This window comes from Molothrus aeneus, chromosome 18 (assembly GCF_037042795.1).
Source record: "Molothrus aeneus isolate 106 chromosome 18, BPBGC_Maene_1.0, whole genome shotgun sequence".
NCBI lineage: Eukaryota > Metazoa > Chordata > Aves > Passeriformes > Icteridae > Molothrus > Molothrus aeneus.
This window is the reverse complement of record NC_089663.1, coordinates 194802-215796: the sequence shown is the minus strand read 5'-3', so window position 1 is coordinate 215796 and position 20995 is coordinate 194802. Positions and strand designations below refer to the sequence as shown.

The 20995-nt window shown below is 47.8% G+C and overlaps 1 protein-coding gene across 1 annotated transcript in view; it reads right to left on the bottom strand.

Annotated features, from left to right (window-relative positions):
* AIFM3 (apoptosis inducing factor mitochondria associated 3) overlaps nt 1–20995 on the bottom strand; it is a 54694-nt gene that overhangs the window by 25872 nt on the left and 7827 nt on the right. The window contains 2 exon segments of the mRNA XM_066561908.1: nt 10923–11136; nt 18467–18599. Of these exon segments, the coding sequence (XP_066418005.1) occupies nt 10923–11136; nt 18467–18497 (245 nt within the window). The 5' untranslated portion in view covers nt 18498–18599.

The window sequence follows — 20995 nt, the reverse complement described above, 5'->3', positions numbered from 1 at the left end:
GGGAACCAGACAAGGAAAACGGGGTAAGAAAGCCATTCTGGAGAGCAAACTCGGGCTATTGAGAGGAGTCTAAAAACTTAAATGCAGATACCTCCAGAATGCTGGGTGAGGACTTTCAAACATACCCTACTTGAGAGAAACAAAAGATCAAAACTCTGCTTACTTCTGGGAAGAGCAAAAGGAGGTGTGGATGAGGATGGCAGTGATCTTAGGAGTCCCCTGTGATGCCCTCAGGGGACAGTCCAGTGCAGGATAGCAGACTTAGTCAAAGTGGTGAAGGATGGGGAGGACACAAGTAATGGAAAGCCTCCACAGGAAACCCCCCTCAGTTCTTTTGAGTTAACAGAAACACAAAAGGAAAAAAATACTAAGCTCTGGGTGAACTTTGGGCCTTCTCACCCAGCTCATTACGACCTATCAATGATCTGATAAGGATGGGCCCCATATCTACTTACCAGTAGGACCTAGAAAACAACATTTGAATTTTTAAATTACTACAGGAGCCCAAATATCTCCAAGCACCCCCACAGATGCTGAAAAAATAAATTTAAGTTTTAAATAAGGAGAGTCCATCTAACAGTATTCAAAGGACAAAGTATTATATATTCCACTGTCAAAGTCCGTTTATGGCTAGCTGGGGAAAAACAAATGACCTCACACACATTTGCAATCACAAATCATGAAGAAAACATTTTAGGATATGGTACTCTCAAAAGAAATTTGGCAATTGCACAACAGGAATGTTCAGTCATCCGGACCCACAAAAACTGCATATAATAATTTTTCTGAAAAAAATAGAAAATGAATCTATTAAAAATTTAGAACAAAGGGTATTATATTTAGGACACATATCCCCTATAATTCTCCTGTTTGGCCAGTGAGGAAACCAGACATGAATTGGCGCTTAATGATTGATTATCGGTGGCTGAATGCCAACACGGGAAGACTCATCCCAAACACTGCCAGTCTCAGTGCCACCCTGCAAGCAGCTGCACACAAATCGACAGCAGTTCTAGATGTAAAAGACATGTTCTTCATGGTTCCATTTCAGGATACTGGAGAAATCATATTCCTGGATTTTCTATAGAAAAGACTATTGTATGCATTAATGAGCAAAAGCCAGACTTAGGGGTGGCTTGATAGTCAGAAAAGGCTTTACAAATGCTAATAGAAGAGTTAAAAATATAGTCATCACTTGGAGCAGTTCATTCCAATGATCCTATAAGAGCTGAATGGGGTTTTGCTGAACATGGGACTTACTGTAACATGTTCTACCAAGGCCCACACAGACCTAAACAACCATAAGGGCCCAGTTCTGCAGCATTAAAAGATCCTGAGAAGAGATATACTCTGACTGGGAAAAGAGATTACTATTTCTGAGCTCTTAAACAAGTAGAAAAAATTCAACAGCACCAATCTATGCAAATCCAAAGACCCTTTAATCTGTTAGCCAGGATTAAGAAGGGCTGTGCTCCACGAGGTGGGATTGCACAAAGACCAAGAGTGCATGAATGCTGTGTATATGTCTCAGGAGTCACAGGTCTAATGGATATAACTGAAGGGCCAACAAAACCTGCACAATTACAGACAGCCATGATCCTAGATATGCTGGCTTTGCAACAGCTACTAAAGCTTAGTGCTATACTTGGTGATCCTGCAGTTACATCATACTCTGAAGTTAAAGACTTCTGGTTCACCAATGCCTCAGACAAACATTTTGATGGTAAATGGAAGTAGAGAGCAGTTATGAAGGAACATCATGAACCTGTGCTAGGAGAGGGTCAGGCTGGACATTAGGGAAAGGTTCTTCCCCCGGAGGATGCTGGCACTGCCCAGGCTTCCCAGGGAACGGGCACAGCCTCAAGGCTGCCAGAACTCCAGGAGCCTTTGGACAGCACTGCCAGGGATGCCCAGGGTGGGATTGCTGGGGTGTCCTGTGCACGGCTGTGAGTTGGACTGGATGATCCTTCTGATACCCTTTCAACTCAGGATATTCTGTGATTCTATGGATGGGGCTCTGAGCAATCTTGTCTAGTGGAAGGTGCCCCTGCCCACAGCAGAGGGTTAGACCAGATGGCCTTTAACAGTCCCTTCCAACCCCAACCATTCTGATTCAATGATTCCATGGTGCAGTACCCTGGATTAAAGCGTGATTAGCACAGCAGGAATTGTTTACAACACGGAGCTTGGCAGTTTTTCACCTCACTGGGCCACACATCTCTCCTTGAGATTCAGCCCCGTCCTGGCCAAAAGCATCTCTTTGTTGATCATGCACCTCGATGCAAGCCAGAAAGAGCTACTGAACACACCCCTCTGCTGAATGAGTGATTGATGATGCCACTAGCACTGAAAAGCAGCATTTTACAAAATCCTTTCTACCACCTCTGGGTTGTCCAAGGCTCCATAGCCTTCTGTTCCAGCAGGGATAAACTGAGCAATACACACCTCTACAGCATCCACATGCAGGTGAATTTGTCCACAGCATCTCCCAGGGATGTAGGGATGTTGTGCCTCCTCCATGGTGCCCAGAAATTCTGCCTCTGCCTGCTGCAGACTGGCAGGGCACAGGCTCTGCACTGCAGCTTCAACTCGTGCTTACATTTGCCAGAGTTCCCATGGCCTGCAGACTGTGTTGGTGGCCATGTGTCACTGGTCAGTGGCACTACCTACAGGAGCACGAGTCTTTCAACCATCCATCATTCCCAGGAAGCTGCTCATTGATCATCTCTGCAGGCTGGAGACTGGGGTGCAGAAGGCTCCAGTACCAAGGTCTCCACTCCTCCACCTGCCCAGAACTTGGCCAGAGACATTTCCACAGCTTTGCAGAACAGTGTCCAAGTGTTGCTGAGTGATGCTGATGTTGCTCTGCACTGAGCAGATCTTTACTCTCTGCCCTCTCAGTGTGCCTCCACCAGCTCTGCCAGACCTTGCTCTCAGCACATCCTGTCTCTTCTCAGCTCTCAGATGTTCCCTTTCCAACCAATAGTCCCAACACACTCTGTGCAATCCATGGTCTGCCTGAGGCACTGAACCTCTTTCCAATGCAACTATCAGCAGCTGCTTCCCAGAGCAGAGTCTTCCAGCTAGCCATGGAGGAAAGTAAGAGCTGAGGAGACAGCCCTCGTTTTGTACAGAGCTGGACAGGGAGCACAGAGCTGCTGGTCCCTGGAGACTTCCCCTCTTCCAGCCAGAAAGCCTATCCCTACACAGCTTGATGTTAATCTGGAAATCTGGTTGCTACCACTGCATGAAGAGGACCATCTCTACAGCTATCCCAACACGTTGCCTTTGGGGTGCCAAACACATCACCATGACCATAGCAAACCCCACTTGCACAAGGAAGTCACTGGCCATGTGTGATTCCAGAATGCTATTCATGCACACCAGGTTCCAGGGTCTCAGAAGAATAGGACAGACTTTGTGTGCTCACTCCTTCTCAGACAACATCCCAACTCAATCCCGTTATTTGCCCTCAGGCTACATAGACACTTGCCCCACTCTGCTTTGAAGCCATGGAGGTCAGAACAGGGCTCAGCTCACCAACACTTCTGTTCCACCCTTAAACCCAGACAAGCCAGACTCCGGGCAAGTGCTTCACCTGCATCAACTGTCCAATGACAAATGCTCAATTCCCTAATTTCCTTGTCACCTTGGGTGAAAACCAGCAGAGTCCACCACTCCTGCCCTTTGTCCCATTAATTTGGCCACCTGGCTCCTCAGAGACGCAGCTCTGCTCCCTCCCCAAGACTCGGCACTCGGAGCTCTTCTCTCTGTACAAGGGGAAGGGAGCAGTACAAGTCCTGCTGCATTCCTCAGCTGATAAAACCTGTTCAACGGCAACCATAACTCCCTGGGAAGATACGATAAGCTAAAGAATTTACAGCTTACCCAAGGAGCTGTGTGAACTGAGAGAGTCAAAAACAAGACCTGGTGTCTTCAAGCCAGCACACAGCCACCTGCAAGGCTCCCATCCTGCACTCACTCCAGAGTAATCCAGAGAGTGATTTACACTGCTCTGCACCCCACTGAGCTGTTTACTCAGTTGGGAATTTGTCCTGTTGTCCCACCCCACTCCCCACTCTGGAAGCACAGCTAAATCTCAGTTCTGGCCTGGAAAGGACCTTTGCTTGAGAGCTGTGAGAGCACCGGGGGGCTGTTTTCTGTCCAGTTAGCCTGCTGGGAGGCTGGATGGGTACAGTAACACTAGTTTATCCTCCAGTATCTTTCTGCATCTCAGTTCTGATGAGACTGTCCTGGTAGCAGAAAGACATAAAGGTTGGGCAGAAAGCATACTCTGTGCTTGTAGACTCCACTAATGCAAGGCAGTGGTGCCCGAAGCCTCATGCCAGCACCCTGTGCTGATGCCATGCCCATGCACACCCCTGCCCAGCACACTCCTTGGGAGAATCATCCCAGAAAATCACTCTGGGTACCAGCACAAGGGGACTCCTTCAGCTTGGCTTATTGCTTACATGAGCTGTGGGACTGTCTCACAGCACTCCTATCTTGACCTGGACCCAGCCTTCTAGAGAACACCTTATTCTCAACCCAAAATATCTGGTGTTGGCACATCTGCTGTCACGCTCATAGCATGCTGCAGCAGCTGATGCATATGGGACCGGCTCCTACACCAGTGACAGCTCCTAGCCCTGGCTTTAGCTGAGGAGCTAAAGCTCCCTGCTATGGCCACCTGCAGCCAAGTATGTTCTCACAGGCTGCAGCGAGCTCTTCCTCACCTTCCCTGCAGCCAGAAGAGCTCTCCTAATCGTTTCATCTATCATACTCCCTGCTCCCCAGTCAATCTAGATATTCACAGAATCATAGGGTGGTTTGTGTGGGAAAGGACCTTAAAGACCCTCTCATTCTACCCCCTGTCATGGGCAGGGACACCTTCCATAGACCAGGTAAGGCTGCATCTTGACCCTGGAACAGAACCCTACCTGTGCAACCAGTATTTCCCAAGACAGTTTCCCCCTTTTTCTTCACCATCAAGGCAATTCCAGTTTCTGCCTGTTCTCGGCCCTGCTCCCCTCCAACCCTGCTGCCACTGCTCACCTGCACAGGGGGCAGTAGGTCACCCACACCTCTGCATGTCAAATCTTCTTGCAGGATACATTGTATTTCTCTGACCCTCTGCATCACCCACCAAAAGCACCCACATTCTTGAGCAAAAAACATCCCACAGATGGGTTTGTCTTTGCTTGAGGTAGAATGGATCCAAACTTACTTCCTTAACATATTCTTTCTTCACATGCACCACGGGGACTTTATGCCCTTCTACAGTACATAGAGGTTTTCACTAGGCAGGGCCAGCTTGATTGGTGGACCCTCTGGCATTAACTGACAATGTGGCCATCACTAAACATGGATTCCAGTGTTTGAAGGTCCCACTACCCACTGATTTCAATGTAGTTTCTAACAGTGCATTGAACCATTCCAGTTTCCCAGGGGCTGGTGCATGACAGGGAATATGGTATACCTGCTCAATACCTTGTGTTTGTAAGGTATAACACCTTGGTCAGTGTTAATAAGCCCAGTTCCTCCGAACTTTTTACAGAGCCCAGATGTTTATAGGGATATTTTTGAAATTAGTCCCATTGTCTGACTCAATTCTTTCAGTGCTGCTGTGTTGCCACAGGATTTGTTTTCCAAGGGTCCAAATGGTGTTCCAGGCAGTGGTGTAAAGCATGGGGTATGTCTCCAGCCACCCAGTCATGCCTCCTACCATTGTCAGCACATAATGCTTGCCTTGGCAGTGAGCTCGCAGCAGGTTGATACAATCAATCTGCCAGGCCTCCCCATACTTACATCAACAACCACAGGAGCTTTACCCACTTGGCCTTCTTGATCACAGCACACTTTTCACAATCATGGATTACCCAGGATATAGTGTCCTTAGTTAAGTCCATCCCTTAATCATGAGGCCATGTTGCATCTCTTCCTTGATGGCCTGAGGTATTATGGGCCTACTGAGCCAGAAATAATTCACCCTTATGATGCTAGCCCAGACCTACCTGAGATGCTTTAATCTTGGCAGCTCAATCCACTTGTCCATTGTTGTGACACTCCTCAGTGCCAGACTCTCATGGACATGTGCATGCACATGACGGACTTTGACAGCCAACTCCTTTGCCCAGGCACCGATGTCTCACCACAATTCAGCATCCCAGAAGGGTTTCTCTCTGTGCTGCTAGTTTGTCTTTTTCCATCGTTCCAGCCAGCCCCACAGAGCATTTGCTACTATCCCGAAGTCATTGTAGAGGTAGTGTTGGCCATTTCTCTCACTGAGCAATATCTAAAGCAAGCTGAAAAGCTTTCAACTTTGCAACCTGACTTGATCCACCTTGTCCCTCAATACCTTGTGCCACTCGCTGTGTAGGGCCCCAAACAGCACCTTCCCATGTTCAATGCATCCCTGCAACAAGGCAGGAACTGTCAGTGAAGAGAGCACACTGCTTTTCATTTTCAGGTAGCTGATTATACGGGCAGGGCCTCCTCAGCACATGTCACCTTCTCCTCCCCCTCTTCTGATGACAGTCTGAAATTTTCACCTTAGGGTCAGTTTGTTATGATTTCCAAGATCCCAGGACTACTGGGGTTTCCCATCCAAGACCACTGTTGATCAGACCAATCTATTTACTCCAGGTAACATCAATGGTATGATGTATGGCAGAGACTTTCTCTTTGAACACCCAGCCCAGCACTGATAGTTGGGGTGCCAGAAGAAGCTGTGCTTCTGTGCTAATCACTTCTGAAGCAGATCAAACCTCTTAACAAACTGCAAGTATCTCTTTTTCATTTGGGGTGTAACAGGCCTCAGATCCTCTGCGTACCTGGCTCCAGAACCACAGGGATTGTCCTCAAGTCTCCCAGGTACCTTGTGCCAGGGGCTCCAGAAGGACCATTCTTCCTGGCTGTGGTGTAGAGCACATTTTTGTCACCCTGTCCTGTCCTGACTGGCTTAAGGACTACTGAATCAACAATCTCCTGTTTAATTTGTTTCAAGGCTCCTTGTTCTTCAAGATCTCCCTGTAAATAATTCTTCTCCTGTGTCACATGATAGAGAGGGCTGACAATCTGACTGTACTCTGGAATATGCACCCTCCAAAAACCCATAGCTCCTGGGAAAGCCTGTGTCTTCTTGTTGGCTGGTGGGAACAAAGCTGGTGTTTTTTAGGCTACATTCATTGGAATCTGACACCTTTGAGAGAATACCTTTCCCTCACACTTGACACAAGCCACCTCCAGAGGTGATAGTTTCCGTCTTCTTCCCAATTCCCTTGTGTTTTGGTTTGAAAGACAGGTCTGCTAAGGAAGGCAGGAGCCTCCACTGAAATACAATATATGAACCCCTTCCCTCCAAATTATTAAGGGGCTTTTGGGCAAAGATTTGGGGAAAGGAATAGCAGCTCTTTCCTAGAATGCATACCAAGGCAAACAGACAACAACTGCGACATTACCAACACCCAGAGCCAGAGACTCAGTCCCAGCCATTTCCCCTCTGGTGCAGTTCCGGGTACAGCCGGCAGGGGCGCTGCTGGCTCCGGGCAGGGCGGGGGCGATGATTCCCCCGCGCCTGCAGGGGGCGCTGTGGCTGGGACGGGAAGGGACAGGGGAAGGGGCGGCCGCTGCCGGGGCCCCGGCAGGACTCTGGGACGAGCAAAGGGAACGGCAGGAGTGAGCAAAAACATCCCCAGGGAGCACACAACATGTACTGAACTCTGCAGCTGTAGCTGGAACAGTGGCGCGTCCCAGCAGGGAGGGGGTGCAGGGCTACAGTGCAGTGAAAACTCGGAGCAGTGGCAAAAGAATGGTGAGAGTGAGGCCGTGGCAGCCCGGCTCTCGAGCAGATGGTGAAAACCCTTTTTTAGTGAGGTAGGTGTTAATAAAGTCCCGGTTCAGTGCCTGCTATCCCAAGCAAAAGGCTAACCCCACAGTAGAAGAAGAAGAAGGACTGGCTTGGGCTCCAGCAGTGGTAGTGAATTCCTTCCAACAAGCAGCAGCTCCAACCTCTCCAAGCAGAGAGAGAGAGAGACGGAGAGAGAACTAGCAGCTGCCCCATCTCTTAGAGCTTTTAAAGCTCCGTCTTTTACCAGCCCAATTTTCTCGGTATCTCTGCCCCTGTAAGAGATACCTCAGATAAGAGGCATGAAGCCAGATGCCCTCCTCCCCAAGCTTGGTCACTTCTTTTACCCAGTCATTCTTGTTTCCTATCAATTTATGGGACTAAATTCTGTGGGGAGAAAAAAAACTCAAAAAACATCCCAACATCCTAACCCCCAACACCTTGTCAGTGCCTACATCCCAGGACAGGGATCCCAGTTCCTTGGTTTCACTACCACCTAGTTCCATATCATGGACCGCGATATCCCAGCACCGGAGCAGTCATGTCGCCAGGGGCTCTCCTGACTCCTGATATCCTGTCTTTTTGGATATCCCACAACTCACACAGGGACAGGGATTGGGTGATTGTCTCTGGCCCTGCCTCTTCCCCTGTTGTGAGGGCCCTGCTTCCTCTTCATCGTTCACTAAGCGGACAGATTTTTCCTTGGATGTCTTCTTCCATATAGGGCTGAGTGCTCCCAGCGTGGGCTGTTCCTGTGCTTCAGCTGCAGTTGGAGTACCCATGGTGCCTCTTGCTCTTCCTTGCTCCTTTTCTCCCTGAGAGTGCTGTCTAGTATGGCGCACTGTCTGATAAACAGTAGCCAGGGCCCAACACATTGCATAACTTTGCACCTCTCTGGAATTGCCACAGCATTTTTCTTTCAAATATTCTCCCACTTTATTGGGATTTTGTAATTGTTCAGGGCTGAACTTCCAAACCACTGGAGCAAAACAGTCCTGTTTCTGCCACATTACATGCCACTCTTGACTATCCACCCCTGGGGGAGATCTCAAAATGACCTTCCTAAAAATCTCTTTTGTAACTCTAAACATGGTGTGGACTGCACTGAGGAGACCTGGAAGACTTAGCAACAAGAACAGGCTTTCCTTAACATACAAGGGAAATTCAAAACTCTCAAAAGCTGTTGTCACAGGCTTGAAGGAAGAAAAGGTGGTGAAACCTGGGGAAGATCTTTGTCCCCAGTGGTCCCCAGAGACTGGGTATGATTATTAATGGAGTCTCAGAGGCAGCACCCGAGGACAAGGCAGGAGGTCAACCCTGAATACACATCCCAAACAGCCCTCATTGTCCTTCGTGTTATCATGTCATAAACCAATATCCCACAGTGCACCAACAGAATGATCCTGATCCCTCGCCCTGCTCTCAAAAGGAGCACTGTGCACAGAGAGTATATATGAAAATACAGACAGAGTGAGGTACCACGCCCACGTGAACAGACCAAGCAATGTTGCAGCCAGTTGCTCTGCACCTAATACAACAAATGCTTAGATCAAATTTCGTTTCCTACCCTCTCTGGGCAGATCTGTTGATACCTCAAGCCTTCCCATCCTATGCTGGGTATTAAATAAGGCTGCTGTTGTTTAGGAATGGAATTCCCCAATTTAGTGCTCCCACCAAAACCATGCTGCTGCTCACCCTCCCTCCCCCCTGCCCTACCTGTGGGTGGCTGGAGGAGAATGGGAGTCACAAAAGGCAAAGATAACAAGGCTGAGATAACAATTTACTGGGATCAGCAATGAGAGAAGAAAACCAACAGTAACAGCCAGAATATTAATAACACAAGTGTACAAAAGAGAGAGCTAGTCACATGCCAAATTGCTCACCCAGAGCTCAGAGCTCACCATCCCACTTCCCATCCCTTCCAATGCCTTGGAACCAGCATTACCCCAGCATCCTGGGCACCACACTCTGTCCCCCACAGTTACTCAACCAGAAGGAACCACTTCTTCCCACAAGAGACTCTATTCCCCTGCCCCGGCACTGAGATGAGGTTGTATAGAATAACCTCTGGGTCCTGCCCGTGCACCTCCTGGCTACTGCAAAAATTAACCTTGTCCTGGTTGGAACCAGGATACAAGCCAAGCAACCTCAACTGCTCCACATCATGTGAAGATTTAATCCACTTAATCCAGAAAAGACTCCAACAGAGTCCAGTGCATCCTTCTGCAGAATGGTATAATACATTAATTCCCATTGCAATGAAGAAAACCCAATTTATTTCTGGATGAACTTACCTAAGAAAATTAATTTATAGCCCATGAAACTTCTTAATTTTAGCACAAAGTACATGGATTGTTCTTGGATACTATCACAGGCAATACTTCAATTTAAAGCAAACAGCTGCCAGACTCCTGCTGTGTCCCACACATCTTACATTGCTCCCTCACTGCAACAAAAGCTATTCCAAACTATTTTCTTTTACATACAGATAGAGCCTTCTGAGATGTCAATGGAACCTACACTTCTACCCCAGAAAAAAGGCACCTGTAAAGCACAGTGACTGGGACAGGCACTCTTTGGATTTCAGAATATTAAATCAGGGTGCCCAGGTGAAGTGTGTTGTCATTTACAAAAGATCTGAAAATCTGCATCCTTAGTGAAAGAGCAAATTGATGAGCTCAGCTGAAAGAGCCAGGCACTGCAGACAGGATGGAGCACATGACCTGCCCCATCAGCTCCACCCATGTGCTTCTCCTACTGTTTTGTAAAGTTACTGAGGCTATAAATTTATTTTAAAATGTCTAGGTTGGTTTATACAAGTTGAGAAGAGCCTTCTGAGAAATTCTGCTGCAGAACATCACCTCTTTCTGAGACAAGTCCCAGTGCAGATCATGCAGGGAACGGAAGACCTTTTGGTAAGAACAGTTGTCACTTGTCCATTATGTATTTTTTTAAGATTAAAAAAAACTTACCAAGTTAAATTATCATCTCCAACAACCCTAAAGAACAAGACAGGGCATTCAGATTAGGTTAGAAGGTTTCTCAAGTTTTATCTGCAAAAACTTTGGGCACTTACTGTCCATTCTCCAGGTCCTTTACATGGCACACAGATGCTTCTACCATATCCTTTGGGTTGTGGTAGGGGTTGCTGGCAATTGGATGCTCCTCTAGGTGGTAGTGCCGGGCAGTCCCATTGACTTTGTAGATCAGAGGGCTGGCTTTCCCATTGGGTGACATCTCTTCCTTGCTTCTCTCCTTCTCAGGTATCACAACTTCAATTTTCACTTCAACTGCAGGAATAACCCAAAACCTTTGTTAAAATGAAGCCAGAGGTTTTGCTGCTTTTTGCTGCTCTATCATTCCTTCTTTCCCTGAACTTGGAAACAGACATCAAAACAGATATTTTTTGTTGGCTTGACTTGGAAGATAAAACATTTAACATCAACCTTGGCTTGATTACCTGAGCCCATTATTCCTCCATTCTTTCTGCATCGGGCACTTTGCATTCATAAAGTACATATTCTTGAAAGCAGACATGCTTATTATTGAAAGCAAAACAACCTCTCAGTTACAGTTCTTGTCCTGTTTAGTGGAAAACAGCTTCAGGCAGCTCCATATGAAGCATGCCAAGGTCACTGGGGCTCAGACAGACTTCAAAAACCCCTTTAGTTGTTTGTAGGTAACGTTAACTGAAAGAGAAAGCCAACACTGCATGGTGCATAAAGCTGCTTCATTAGATGAAGACCAATTAATAAGGAACTAGAAATATCAAAAATTATTTCCACATGAGGTTTTGAGTGTGGAGTGACTCTTCAACAGTAGGTGAGAGAAGCAAGGATGGTCCATTTTTCTCATGTGTGCACCAGTGAACAGGTCTGACAATAAATCATCCCTATCCTGGAAACCAGAAGACCCAGGTACACATGGGAGCAGGGACTGTACGGAGCAAAGGCACTCTCCTCGGCCACCCAGGTGAGGACATGCAGAGAAGTTGTGTCCGCCCCTGGATCCCTGGCAGTGTCCAAGGCCAGGTTAGACGGGGCTTGGAACAACCTGGGACAGTGGAAGGTGTCCCTGCTTATGGCAGGGGGTGGAACTGGATGAGCTTTAAAACCTCTTCCAGCCCAAATCATTCTGTCATTCTGTCATTCTGTGTTAATATGAGCTCCCTGAAGGCAGTGCTTACCCATCCCCTGCCACAGGCCCACCCAGCTACACCCCTATGTTCCACTCCATGCCTGGGCTGGGCAATCTGGTCACAGCAGCAACAGAAGCCACTGATAAGCTCTCACGTAACAAAGTGGAAAACAACACTTCATCTCCAAGGGACTTCATCAAGCTAAAGCCATTAATACAATAATAAATGCCTGGGAGTTGTATAGCAAACCAGGGGAAAGTGCCAGAGACTGGTGAAGTGACTCAAGTACATGGGAAATCATTGAGCTTCCCCCATCTTATAAATGTCATGAACAGGAAAATCTGTTGTAGAAGATAAAAGTTGAAGTTCCCAAACTAAACAGGTAAGGAAAGGCAGAGGAAGGGTAAAAACAAGCCCTTCAGCAAGGCTTGTGAATGACAGGGATGCTGGGTCTTCCCAGCCTGATCTGTTGTCCCAAAACTTTTATTGCAAGAATATTGAGAGAACAATGGAAGAACAAGTCAGGGAGAAGGTTGTTCATTTCGGAAGGGAGAAAAGCAGGTGACCATGGCCATTCAGGCCCTGGAGGCAGGCAGCTGTCTCAGGAGTCCTGCACATTTCTGCTGTTTGTGCCTGCTCAGCAAGGCAAGGGATGCATGGCTTTTTGCCAAAGTGCCAAATCCCTGTGCTCACCTGGACAGGATTCACCAAGGGTAGTGACAGATAGATCCAGGAAAGTGATTTTCTGTGTATGAATGCTGAACCAACAGAAAACATCACCTTCTGCTGTGCTCTTGCAGCTGCAGGAGTTAATGCAAATGAATAGGCCCTGCACCATAAATTAAAAACCCCACATTGCTATGAGCAAATCTGTTCCTGGAGCTCTAGAGAAGCAGCCAGGCTGCTGCAGGCACCCAGTGAAGAGGCTGCTCCCCATAAGCACCTCTTTCCTAGGGCATTGGAAGAAGCAGACATGGATTTTCCAGGACAGAGTTTGAAAATATAATGAATACCCATTTATGCCAGTCCCAGTGAAATACTTTTGGCCCAAGAAACAGGAAGCTGATGTCATTTAAATTCACAGTCAATCTGCACAAAATGTGTCAGTGCATCCTTGCAGCCAGACTGCAGAGCCAGACCATGTCACAGGATGAGACAAAGGTTGGGCAAAGCTGGTGGCTCTGAGCTCTAATGGTGAGGGGGACATGGATATCAGTGAATTCACCTGCAGGGAACAACTCCCATCTCTCACTTGGCTGATGCCCCAGGACTTTGTTTTCCAGAGCACATTTGGGTCAGGTGAGCACATGGCGTGCCCACTGATTCACAGGCAAATGAACCTGCAGGGATGAAGATGGAAATGTAGCTCTGAGCTTTCCCCTTCTTCCTCAGCTAGAAAAACATATGCAGGAAGCAGCAAGTCTCTGGCACTCAGCCATCCCCACTTGGCACCCACCAACACTGCTGGACAAATGTCCAGAGGAAAAGAAAAAGAGTTGTAAAATCTTCCCTCTCCTATTTTGGGCCCCACACTTCACTGCTTGCCTCTATGAGGGGCATATCCCACTTGCCTCTCAGGAACCCTCTTTACCCCCATCTCCTCCTCCTTCTCATGCCTCTCAGCCCCTCATGGAGTGTCCCTCTGGCCTGAAACCTGCATTCCCAAGGGACGATCCCTCCAGGAATCCAGGGCTAAGCAGCACCTGAGCTGATCCAGCAAACTGGTTCAGTTGCCATCAGGGAAAATGACATTTAAATGAAATATTTATAAACCCAAGTTTAATTTAATACCAAATCCAATTGGTAAGGGGCTGGGGCCAGTGTGTTCCAGCTCTTTGACAGTCATATCCTATAGCTGCTAGAAGAGGGCTGGGACAGCAAACTGTTTGGAAAGTTTTAGGCATGTTATTACAAATCTAGACGGTAGGCAACTCCTCAGGAATATAGGTAGAAATATGGATATAAATATGGATATCGATACATAGGTATGGACATAAAGGTATAGATATAGATGATATAGATAAAAATATAAATAGAGATGTAGAGATGTATAGGCATAGATGTAGATGACAGAAAGAGACAGAAGTGTGCCTGCTTGCCCTGTGCCACCAACATCACTTATACACATACATATGTGTGTGTAGGTGTTTGTATAAGTTCATGCACATTTTTAAGATATCTCTATAGATACACACTTACATAGATGAAGAACCAGAAGGCCAGGGCTGGAAATAGTTTATAAGAATATAGAAAAAAAAGCAGAGAAACTAGCTGAGCATTAGCAAGTGCTCATATCACATATCTACATATACCTCAGCACTGCAAGCTCTCACTACTCGAAAATCCTGAGTCAGCTTCTCAGAGTCATAGAATCATTTAAAACACAGGTTCTTGACAAGACTATAAGTGTTGATAGATTTTTTTTTCTCCCAGGTTTTCAGCCTTTAGGTCGAGCACTGCTGGCATTCTTCACATACAATCAGGAACCATGTCCCAACACCATTTATCACTGTTGGCTCAGGTGTTGTTTTTCTCTTGTGGCCACCATGTTCTTGTGCTTTGCCTTGGTGTCATTCACCCAAGCAGTCAAAGCTTAATATCCCATTACATCTCCTGTAAATTTATTCCTTCTCCATCACTATTCACAGCCTGGTGGGACTAGTTGAAATATCTGCTTGCTCTTGGAGAGGTACTTTAGATGTGAGACTGGAACCGTTGACATTGATCCCAAAGCAGGGTGCTGGCAGGTGGCTGGGCTTCAGTGCAGGGTCACAGGCATTATTTTTTAAAAATTAGGGCAATTGGATGCCCCAATACTTCTTTATCACAGGACTGGGTTCCCAGTACGGCTCAGAGCCCTTCTGGAGGCTAAATTTAAATTATGGATATTGGGCCATTGAAAGGTTGTACTTCCAGGTACCCGATACTTAAAATACTAGAAACCAGGAAAATACTGAGCTAATATGGGAAGAGGGATTTGACATGAGCCAAGAGCTGACTTGAGCCAAGGAGAGTCTGAATAAGATGAAGATGCCTAGATATAAAGGATGGAGGAGCTGAGCTGGCAAGGGGAGAGCAGTGTGTCTGCCTTCCCCAGCCCTAAAACCCTGCAATGCCCCAGGGTGTGCCACTTCAGGGCTGCAGGCACAGGGCAGAGGAGCACTGAGGGCAGGGAACAATCTGCTGCTGGCTGTATGGTGCCAACAGCTTTGGGAGCAGTGGAAACCAGAAATGCATCAAGGCATGATGCTGGAGGGACCAGAAGGCACAGCCAAAAATCTCAGATTACCCCAGCAGGGTTTATTTTCCCAAAGCCAGCACAGAGTAAATCCACCACCATGGGACATGCTTAGGGCTCACTGTGCCCTGCCACAGCTGCACTCTCCAGGCATCCCCTGGGCTTGCCCACCCCACCTCAACTGCAAGCCCCAATGACTGTGACTTCAGGTGGTCTCAAAGAGATTCCAAACCGTTTCTATGGACCACCACTTCTCCCCTCCTTCCAAGGCCAGGCTGGACAGAGCTTGGAACAACATGGTCTTGTGGAAGGCGTCCCTGCCCACAGCAAGGGGTTGAAACTACTTCGTCTCTATAGACCTATCCAGCCCAAACCCTTCCATGATTCTATCATTCTGTTAAAAATGACAGAGCCAATGGCAAAACCACCATGTAAAATGTGCTTGGCTCTGCTCTCCCAGGTGCTCTGTCAGCAAATGCTACAGTCCAAAACCAGGAGGTAGGACTTATCAAGCAAGGCTGGGGACAAGCTCAGAGCCAAGCTCAGATCACACAGCCAATAGCATCCCCTCCAGCACCCTCCAGCAGTGTGAAGCAGTGTGCAGGGAGCACACTCCCTGCTAAATGCATCCTCCATGCAAGGGTGAAGCCCACCCCAAGATACCCCATGTGCTGGGAAGTGACTGCCCTGCTATCAAACACTGAGCCCAGGAGAAGAAGAAGAATCAAAATTTATAGATTTTGAAGCCACTCTCCTAATAGCCAGGGCAGAGACAGAGCTGCTGCAGCTCACACAGAGCTGGCACATGATGGTTCCTGACACCCATTATCCTGATCTGGCTGTGCTGTGGGAGCGGGTGCTGGGATACCATGCAGGCTGCCAGCTGGGCAGCTCATCCCCAATGCATCACACATCCGAGACAAATCTGAGGAGAGAGTTATGCAGAGATTGAGAACTGGGCCTTCAGAAGAGGATCTGGCATCACGGGACAGCACTGGAGATAACAGCAGATTACTTCGCTGTTTGAACATGAGCTCTTAATTAAACACTGAAATATCCGGACAGGGATGGGTGCTGCAGCAGCAGCCAGACCTCATGGCTGGCTGGCAATACAGTCAGCACAGCTATTTAGAGACTCCACTCCCCAGAGCTCTTGTATCACTCATCTGCCCATCAAAAGGTGATATGTGCACAGTGCCAAGGCTATCTCAAGGGTTCTCAGAACGACTCAGGGTCTCTCTTGTAATGAAGGAGGTGGAGGAGATAAAGATCTCATGTACACCTTGAAAAAGGGCCTGAATCAATTCTGTTCACTTCAGGCTGCATCTGAAATATTCCCTTCATGTGGAAACAGCACTGATGGAGCAAATAGCTCTATTCTGTCCCTGCTTCTTCTTCAGAAAAGGAATAGTAAAGTCCAGTACTCAGTTCTAATACTGTACAACTCCCATATGAAACATCTGTGAAACCCTTTGCTAGAACAATCATTATCTTCAAATGCCTCTGTTTAGCTCCTTGCATTTGCAGGTTTTATAAGCCTGGGATGAAGCCCAGCAGCCAGTGGTGAGCTACCTGGGGGCTGTGGAAGGCTTGTGCAAAGCCTTTGAAGATGCTAATCCAAACCAAAGCTGAGGGATGGAGGTGCATTGCAGGGTGCCATTTTCAGGCATCTGGCCCTGCTATGAAAATACAGCTCTCTCTCTTAGCTGCAAAAATCTGCAGCTAAGGAAAACTGAGCATTGGTGTTCCAACACTGGTCCAAGATTATACAGTTTTGCTGATATGATACAAAAATAAGTGGAGCTCATAGCAGAGTTTGTCACAAAATTAAGTCAACAAAAGCATTTATTCCTGGATGTGTTTTTACCCCTCAAGCATTTTAAAGAAACATATAAACAGGGCTTTCACAGAGAAGACTTACAGGTCAGAGTGTCCAGTGCCATATTACCTTGGTAGTGACCCATAATCACAGTACAGGTCAAGGGCAGAAAGGTACCTTTATTTTCTCATTGTGCCTTGCATACAGACAGGGACGTCATTCCATGAATGTTTGGTGAGACAAAACTTCTATTGCCCTTCTGACCCATTTAGTCCTTCAACCTGAAATCCCTCCTGCCTCAGACAGTAAAGACAGATTGCCAAGGAAAGGTCTCCAAAAGACATCTTTCCACCCACAAAGGCTACACAGGGATGCTGACTGGTCTGATAGATCATCACCATTCTCTGATTCCCCTTGCCCTGGGACACAAGCAAGTAACAAGGACAAGGTCACCCTAAGCTCTCTCTGAGGCGGCCAAAACAAGCTCCAGGATGGGAGCTGGGAGCACTCCTCCATGACAGCTTCAGGAACACTGACAGGACCAACCATAGCTCCCTGGGGTCCTGTGCCAGGGCCATGCAGGTGCTGCAGGGGTGTGAGTATGGGTGATCACACAGTGCCTGCTCATGCCCAGCCTGCTCAGGACAAGGCTGAGCATTGACGCTTCCATACCAGGCCCCCCTCAACCAGCCAGTTTGCCTGGGCAGATGGCACCACCCCTGGCCCTCACACATACACCCAACCTTCCCCAACCCATAGAGAGCAGGGAGCCCAGCCAGCCCAGCCATGGAAGGAATGTGCCAGGCAAGGGGAGAATCCTTGATGTCCAGGTGTCTACAGCTGCTTTCCCCACCAAAAGCAGTACAGATGGTACAGATGAACAAGCTTCACCAAGAAAATAAAATCCCAAAAGCAGAGCAGCTCCAGGACCTGGTCTGCTCCTTCCCAGGCCATTCCCTTCCCGCAGGGAAAGAAATAAGGGCTGGCCAGTGTGCCTGAGTGACAAAACTGTGGTAGAAGGAAGGTGCTGGAGCCCCATGTGTCTATGCTGGGATAGCTGTCACCCAAACCTACACTGGGGCATGACGGGGGGCAACTCTGCTCCAGATCTGGCAGAAAGGTAGAAGCAGGTCAAGAGCAAGGCAGTGTGACCAGGCAGAGATGCCTCCCTCGCGGTACGGGGTGAGCTCCCGTCCCACCCACCTACCACCCCCCTACCACCCCCCTACCACCCCCCTGGCACTGTTGCAACCCCCCACAGCTCCCTGCCTGGGAGTGAGAGCACTGAGGAATTTGGGGGGATTAAGAGTCCAGTAATCCTCCCTGCAGGAGCCGAGCATTAACATTCCCCCGGCCAGCGTCCACCGTTGACCTACTTCTCCCACGGGGACAGTGCGATGGGGGCCCGGCGCAGAGGGCAGTCACCTGGTTTGGGCTTGGAGAAGCATCCTCCCATGGTGCCGGGCGGGACGGGCAGCGAGGGCGGGGGCGGGCAAGTCAGCGAGGGCGCGGGCACATCCTCGCATGGTACAGGAGGTGTCCCAGCGGCGATCCCCACCTGCGTTGGGCAGAAAAGCTCCGTGAGAGCTGGCACGGCCGGAAGGCGGGGGCGGCGAGCAGGGGAAGCGAACCCGTGATAGCGCTGCCGCCTGTGCCCACAGCTGCCGACAGCACTGCGGACACACGCTGTGGGCACTCCGGTGACCCGAGGGACACGGGGACAGCGACCTGCTGGGGTCACCGTGCTGGGGACAGCGCTAAATTCAGTTATAAAGTTTATAAATTCAGTCATCAAAGTTAATTACAAAAACCCCCATACCATTTATGGCCAGACTTTAATAACTTCCCAAAGCCCTGCCTTTGGGAATTAAAGCTCTAAGCACACAGGTCGCAGCACAAATACAATGACTGAACCATAAATACATTTCAGTTGGGGTTTTTGTGTTATTATTAGGAGACTGAAAAAAAAAAAGAAGTCTACAAGACCTCAAGTTCCCCTATGCCAGTTATGCTCATTCCTGTAGAAATGCCATTGGCTTAGGAACAATTATTTAGAGAAAGGGGTTTTGCTATCAGACCATTTGCATCAACCTCCTTTTTTTTCCACTATTGATTTTTTTTTTTTTTTTAATTCTTAAAGTCAAGTTGTGTTTCTCTTATTAGCTTTGACTTGAGGTGCTCTCAGATTTGGTACAGACTAAGAATTTAGATAAACCTTTCCAATTCCATTCCATGACTGAAAGCAGCAAAGAGTCATCCAACACACTGGCAATAAAATAGTATATTTAATTTGTTTTACTCAGTCCTGAATTTAACTGATTTACTATGAGTTTGCAGTATATTTTTCAAAAAGCCCTCTGATCTGGGCAAGAAGATAAAAACAATTTCTGAATTATATTTTGAGACAGGCAAAGTAGGTTTTTCTGTATCTTATAAAATGCCTCGAGATCTTTACAATAAGAAGAAATTAGAGAAGTGCCAGGAGAGAGATACCAAGTACCTTCTCTCCTTAACTTAAACATCAACTCAAAATATCAGGATGTATCCCTCTATTTTCAGCTATATCCCTCCAAAACACAACTTCCAACTCTCCTTCCATGCATAGCATCACCTCTGCTAAGCCCCAGCTGTGTTGCAGAAGCAGCTTCAGAGCCTGGATTATGATGAATAAGCCATCCAAGCTATAGAGGAACACAAGCCTGGTGCCTTGCCCATGGTGCAAAGCAGGCATGTGCTATTTGATACTCGGCAAAGAGGGATTATTAAATATAGAGGGAAGAGCTCTTCTTTCAAGAGCATCCCAGGAGAGTAGCATGACAATGTTTATACAAGAGCAAATGCAAAAAAAAGTTACCATGTCAGAAGGTGCATAAATGCAGAGGAAGATTTGGGAGCAGTGGGGGAAAACAGAGTGGGGATGTCACATGCAGTAGCTGCTGTAGAGCCCTTTGCCAGAACCAGCAGAAAGAAAGGGAAAATGGTTTTGTACCAGGCAAACTGAGTCTTGGGTCACTGATGTATCAGTGATACAGGGCAACAATTTAGTGCATATAATAAAATACTGCCACTGGTGCCTCAGGAGCAAACCAAGTCCCCACTAACCCAGAACAGCTCCTTGCAGTGGACTTCCTGCAGCACAAGTTGACACTGTGGCGTGATCCAAGACAGGATCATGGCCCAGGCAAGCAGTGCCCTGGCTGCACATATAGGGGACCACAGCAGGGACCTCTGGACAGCTGGTGAGTTGAAGGGTAGCTCCCAAATATGCTTCACCAGAGAATCACTCCCACTTCTCCAACCCTCTCAGAGATGCTGATGTGGGACTCATTTCTAGCTGGTCTGACTGGTTTTAACAAGGACTTGGGGGGATGTCAGTTTCTGAATGTCAGAATGTCACCCATTCATCCAAGATGCCTTTGCTTTGTTTGGACCTTAAAGATGGTAATCTGCAGCCTTCCCCTCAAGCCCACTTCACATCTCCTAATTTCTCCACTGATGGTCCCTCCAGTCTTTCCAAAGCACTGAGACATCTGCACCTCCCAAAGCAGGTCAGAGGGAAGTGTTTGCTATCAGAGGTGTCCCTTCTCCACTCCTAGAGTTCCCCAGGCAAAACCAAAATGGTTCTCGGTAGGATTTCAGCTGATGACATCAGAGGAGAAGCCACCTGGCTGCTCCCAGTCTCAGTCCCAGCAAGCACATGGAGATGCTTCAGAATCACCTGAGACTCGGATGGTTGCAGATAGGCACCAGCGTCCCCTGTCAGACCAACTCAGGGGACACAATAGGGCCACGTCACTGTTAGTGGCATCCAGAGGCATCGATCCAGAGCTGCATTCTGCAGGATTCGTGGCCAAAGCCATAAGCTCTGTTAGGAGAAGGAAAAAAGCCCATATACAACACAAGGTAGCTGAACACAGTATCACCTGTAAAACCTTGCTAGGTCCTGAAGGGTGA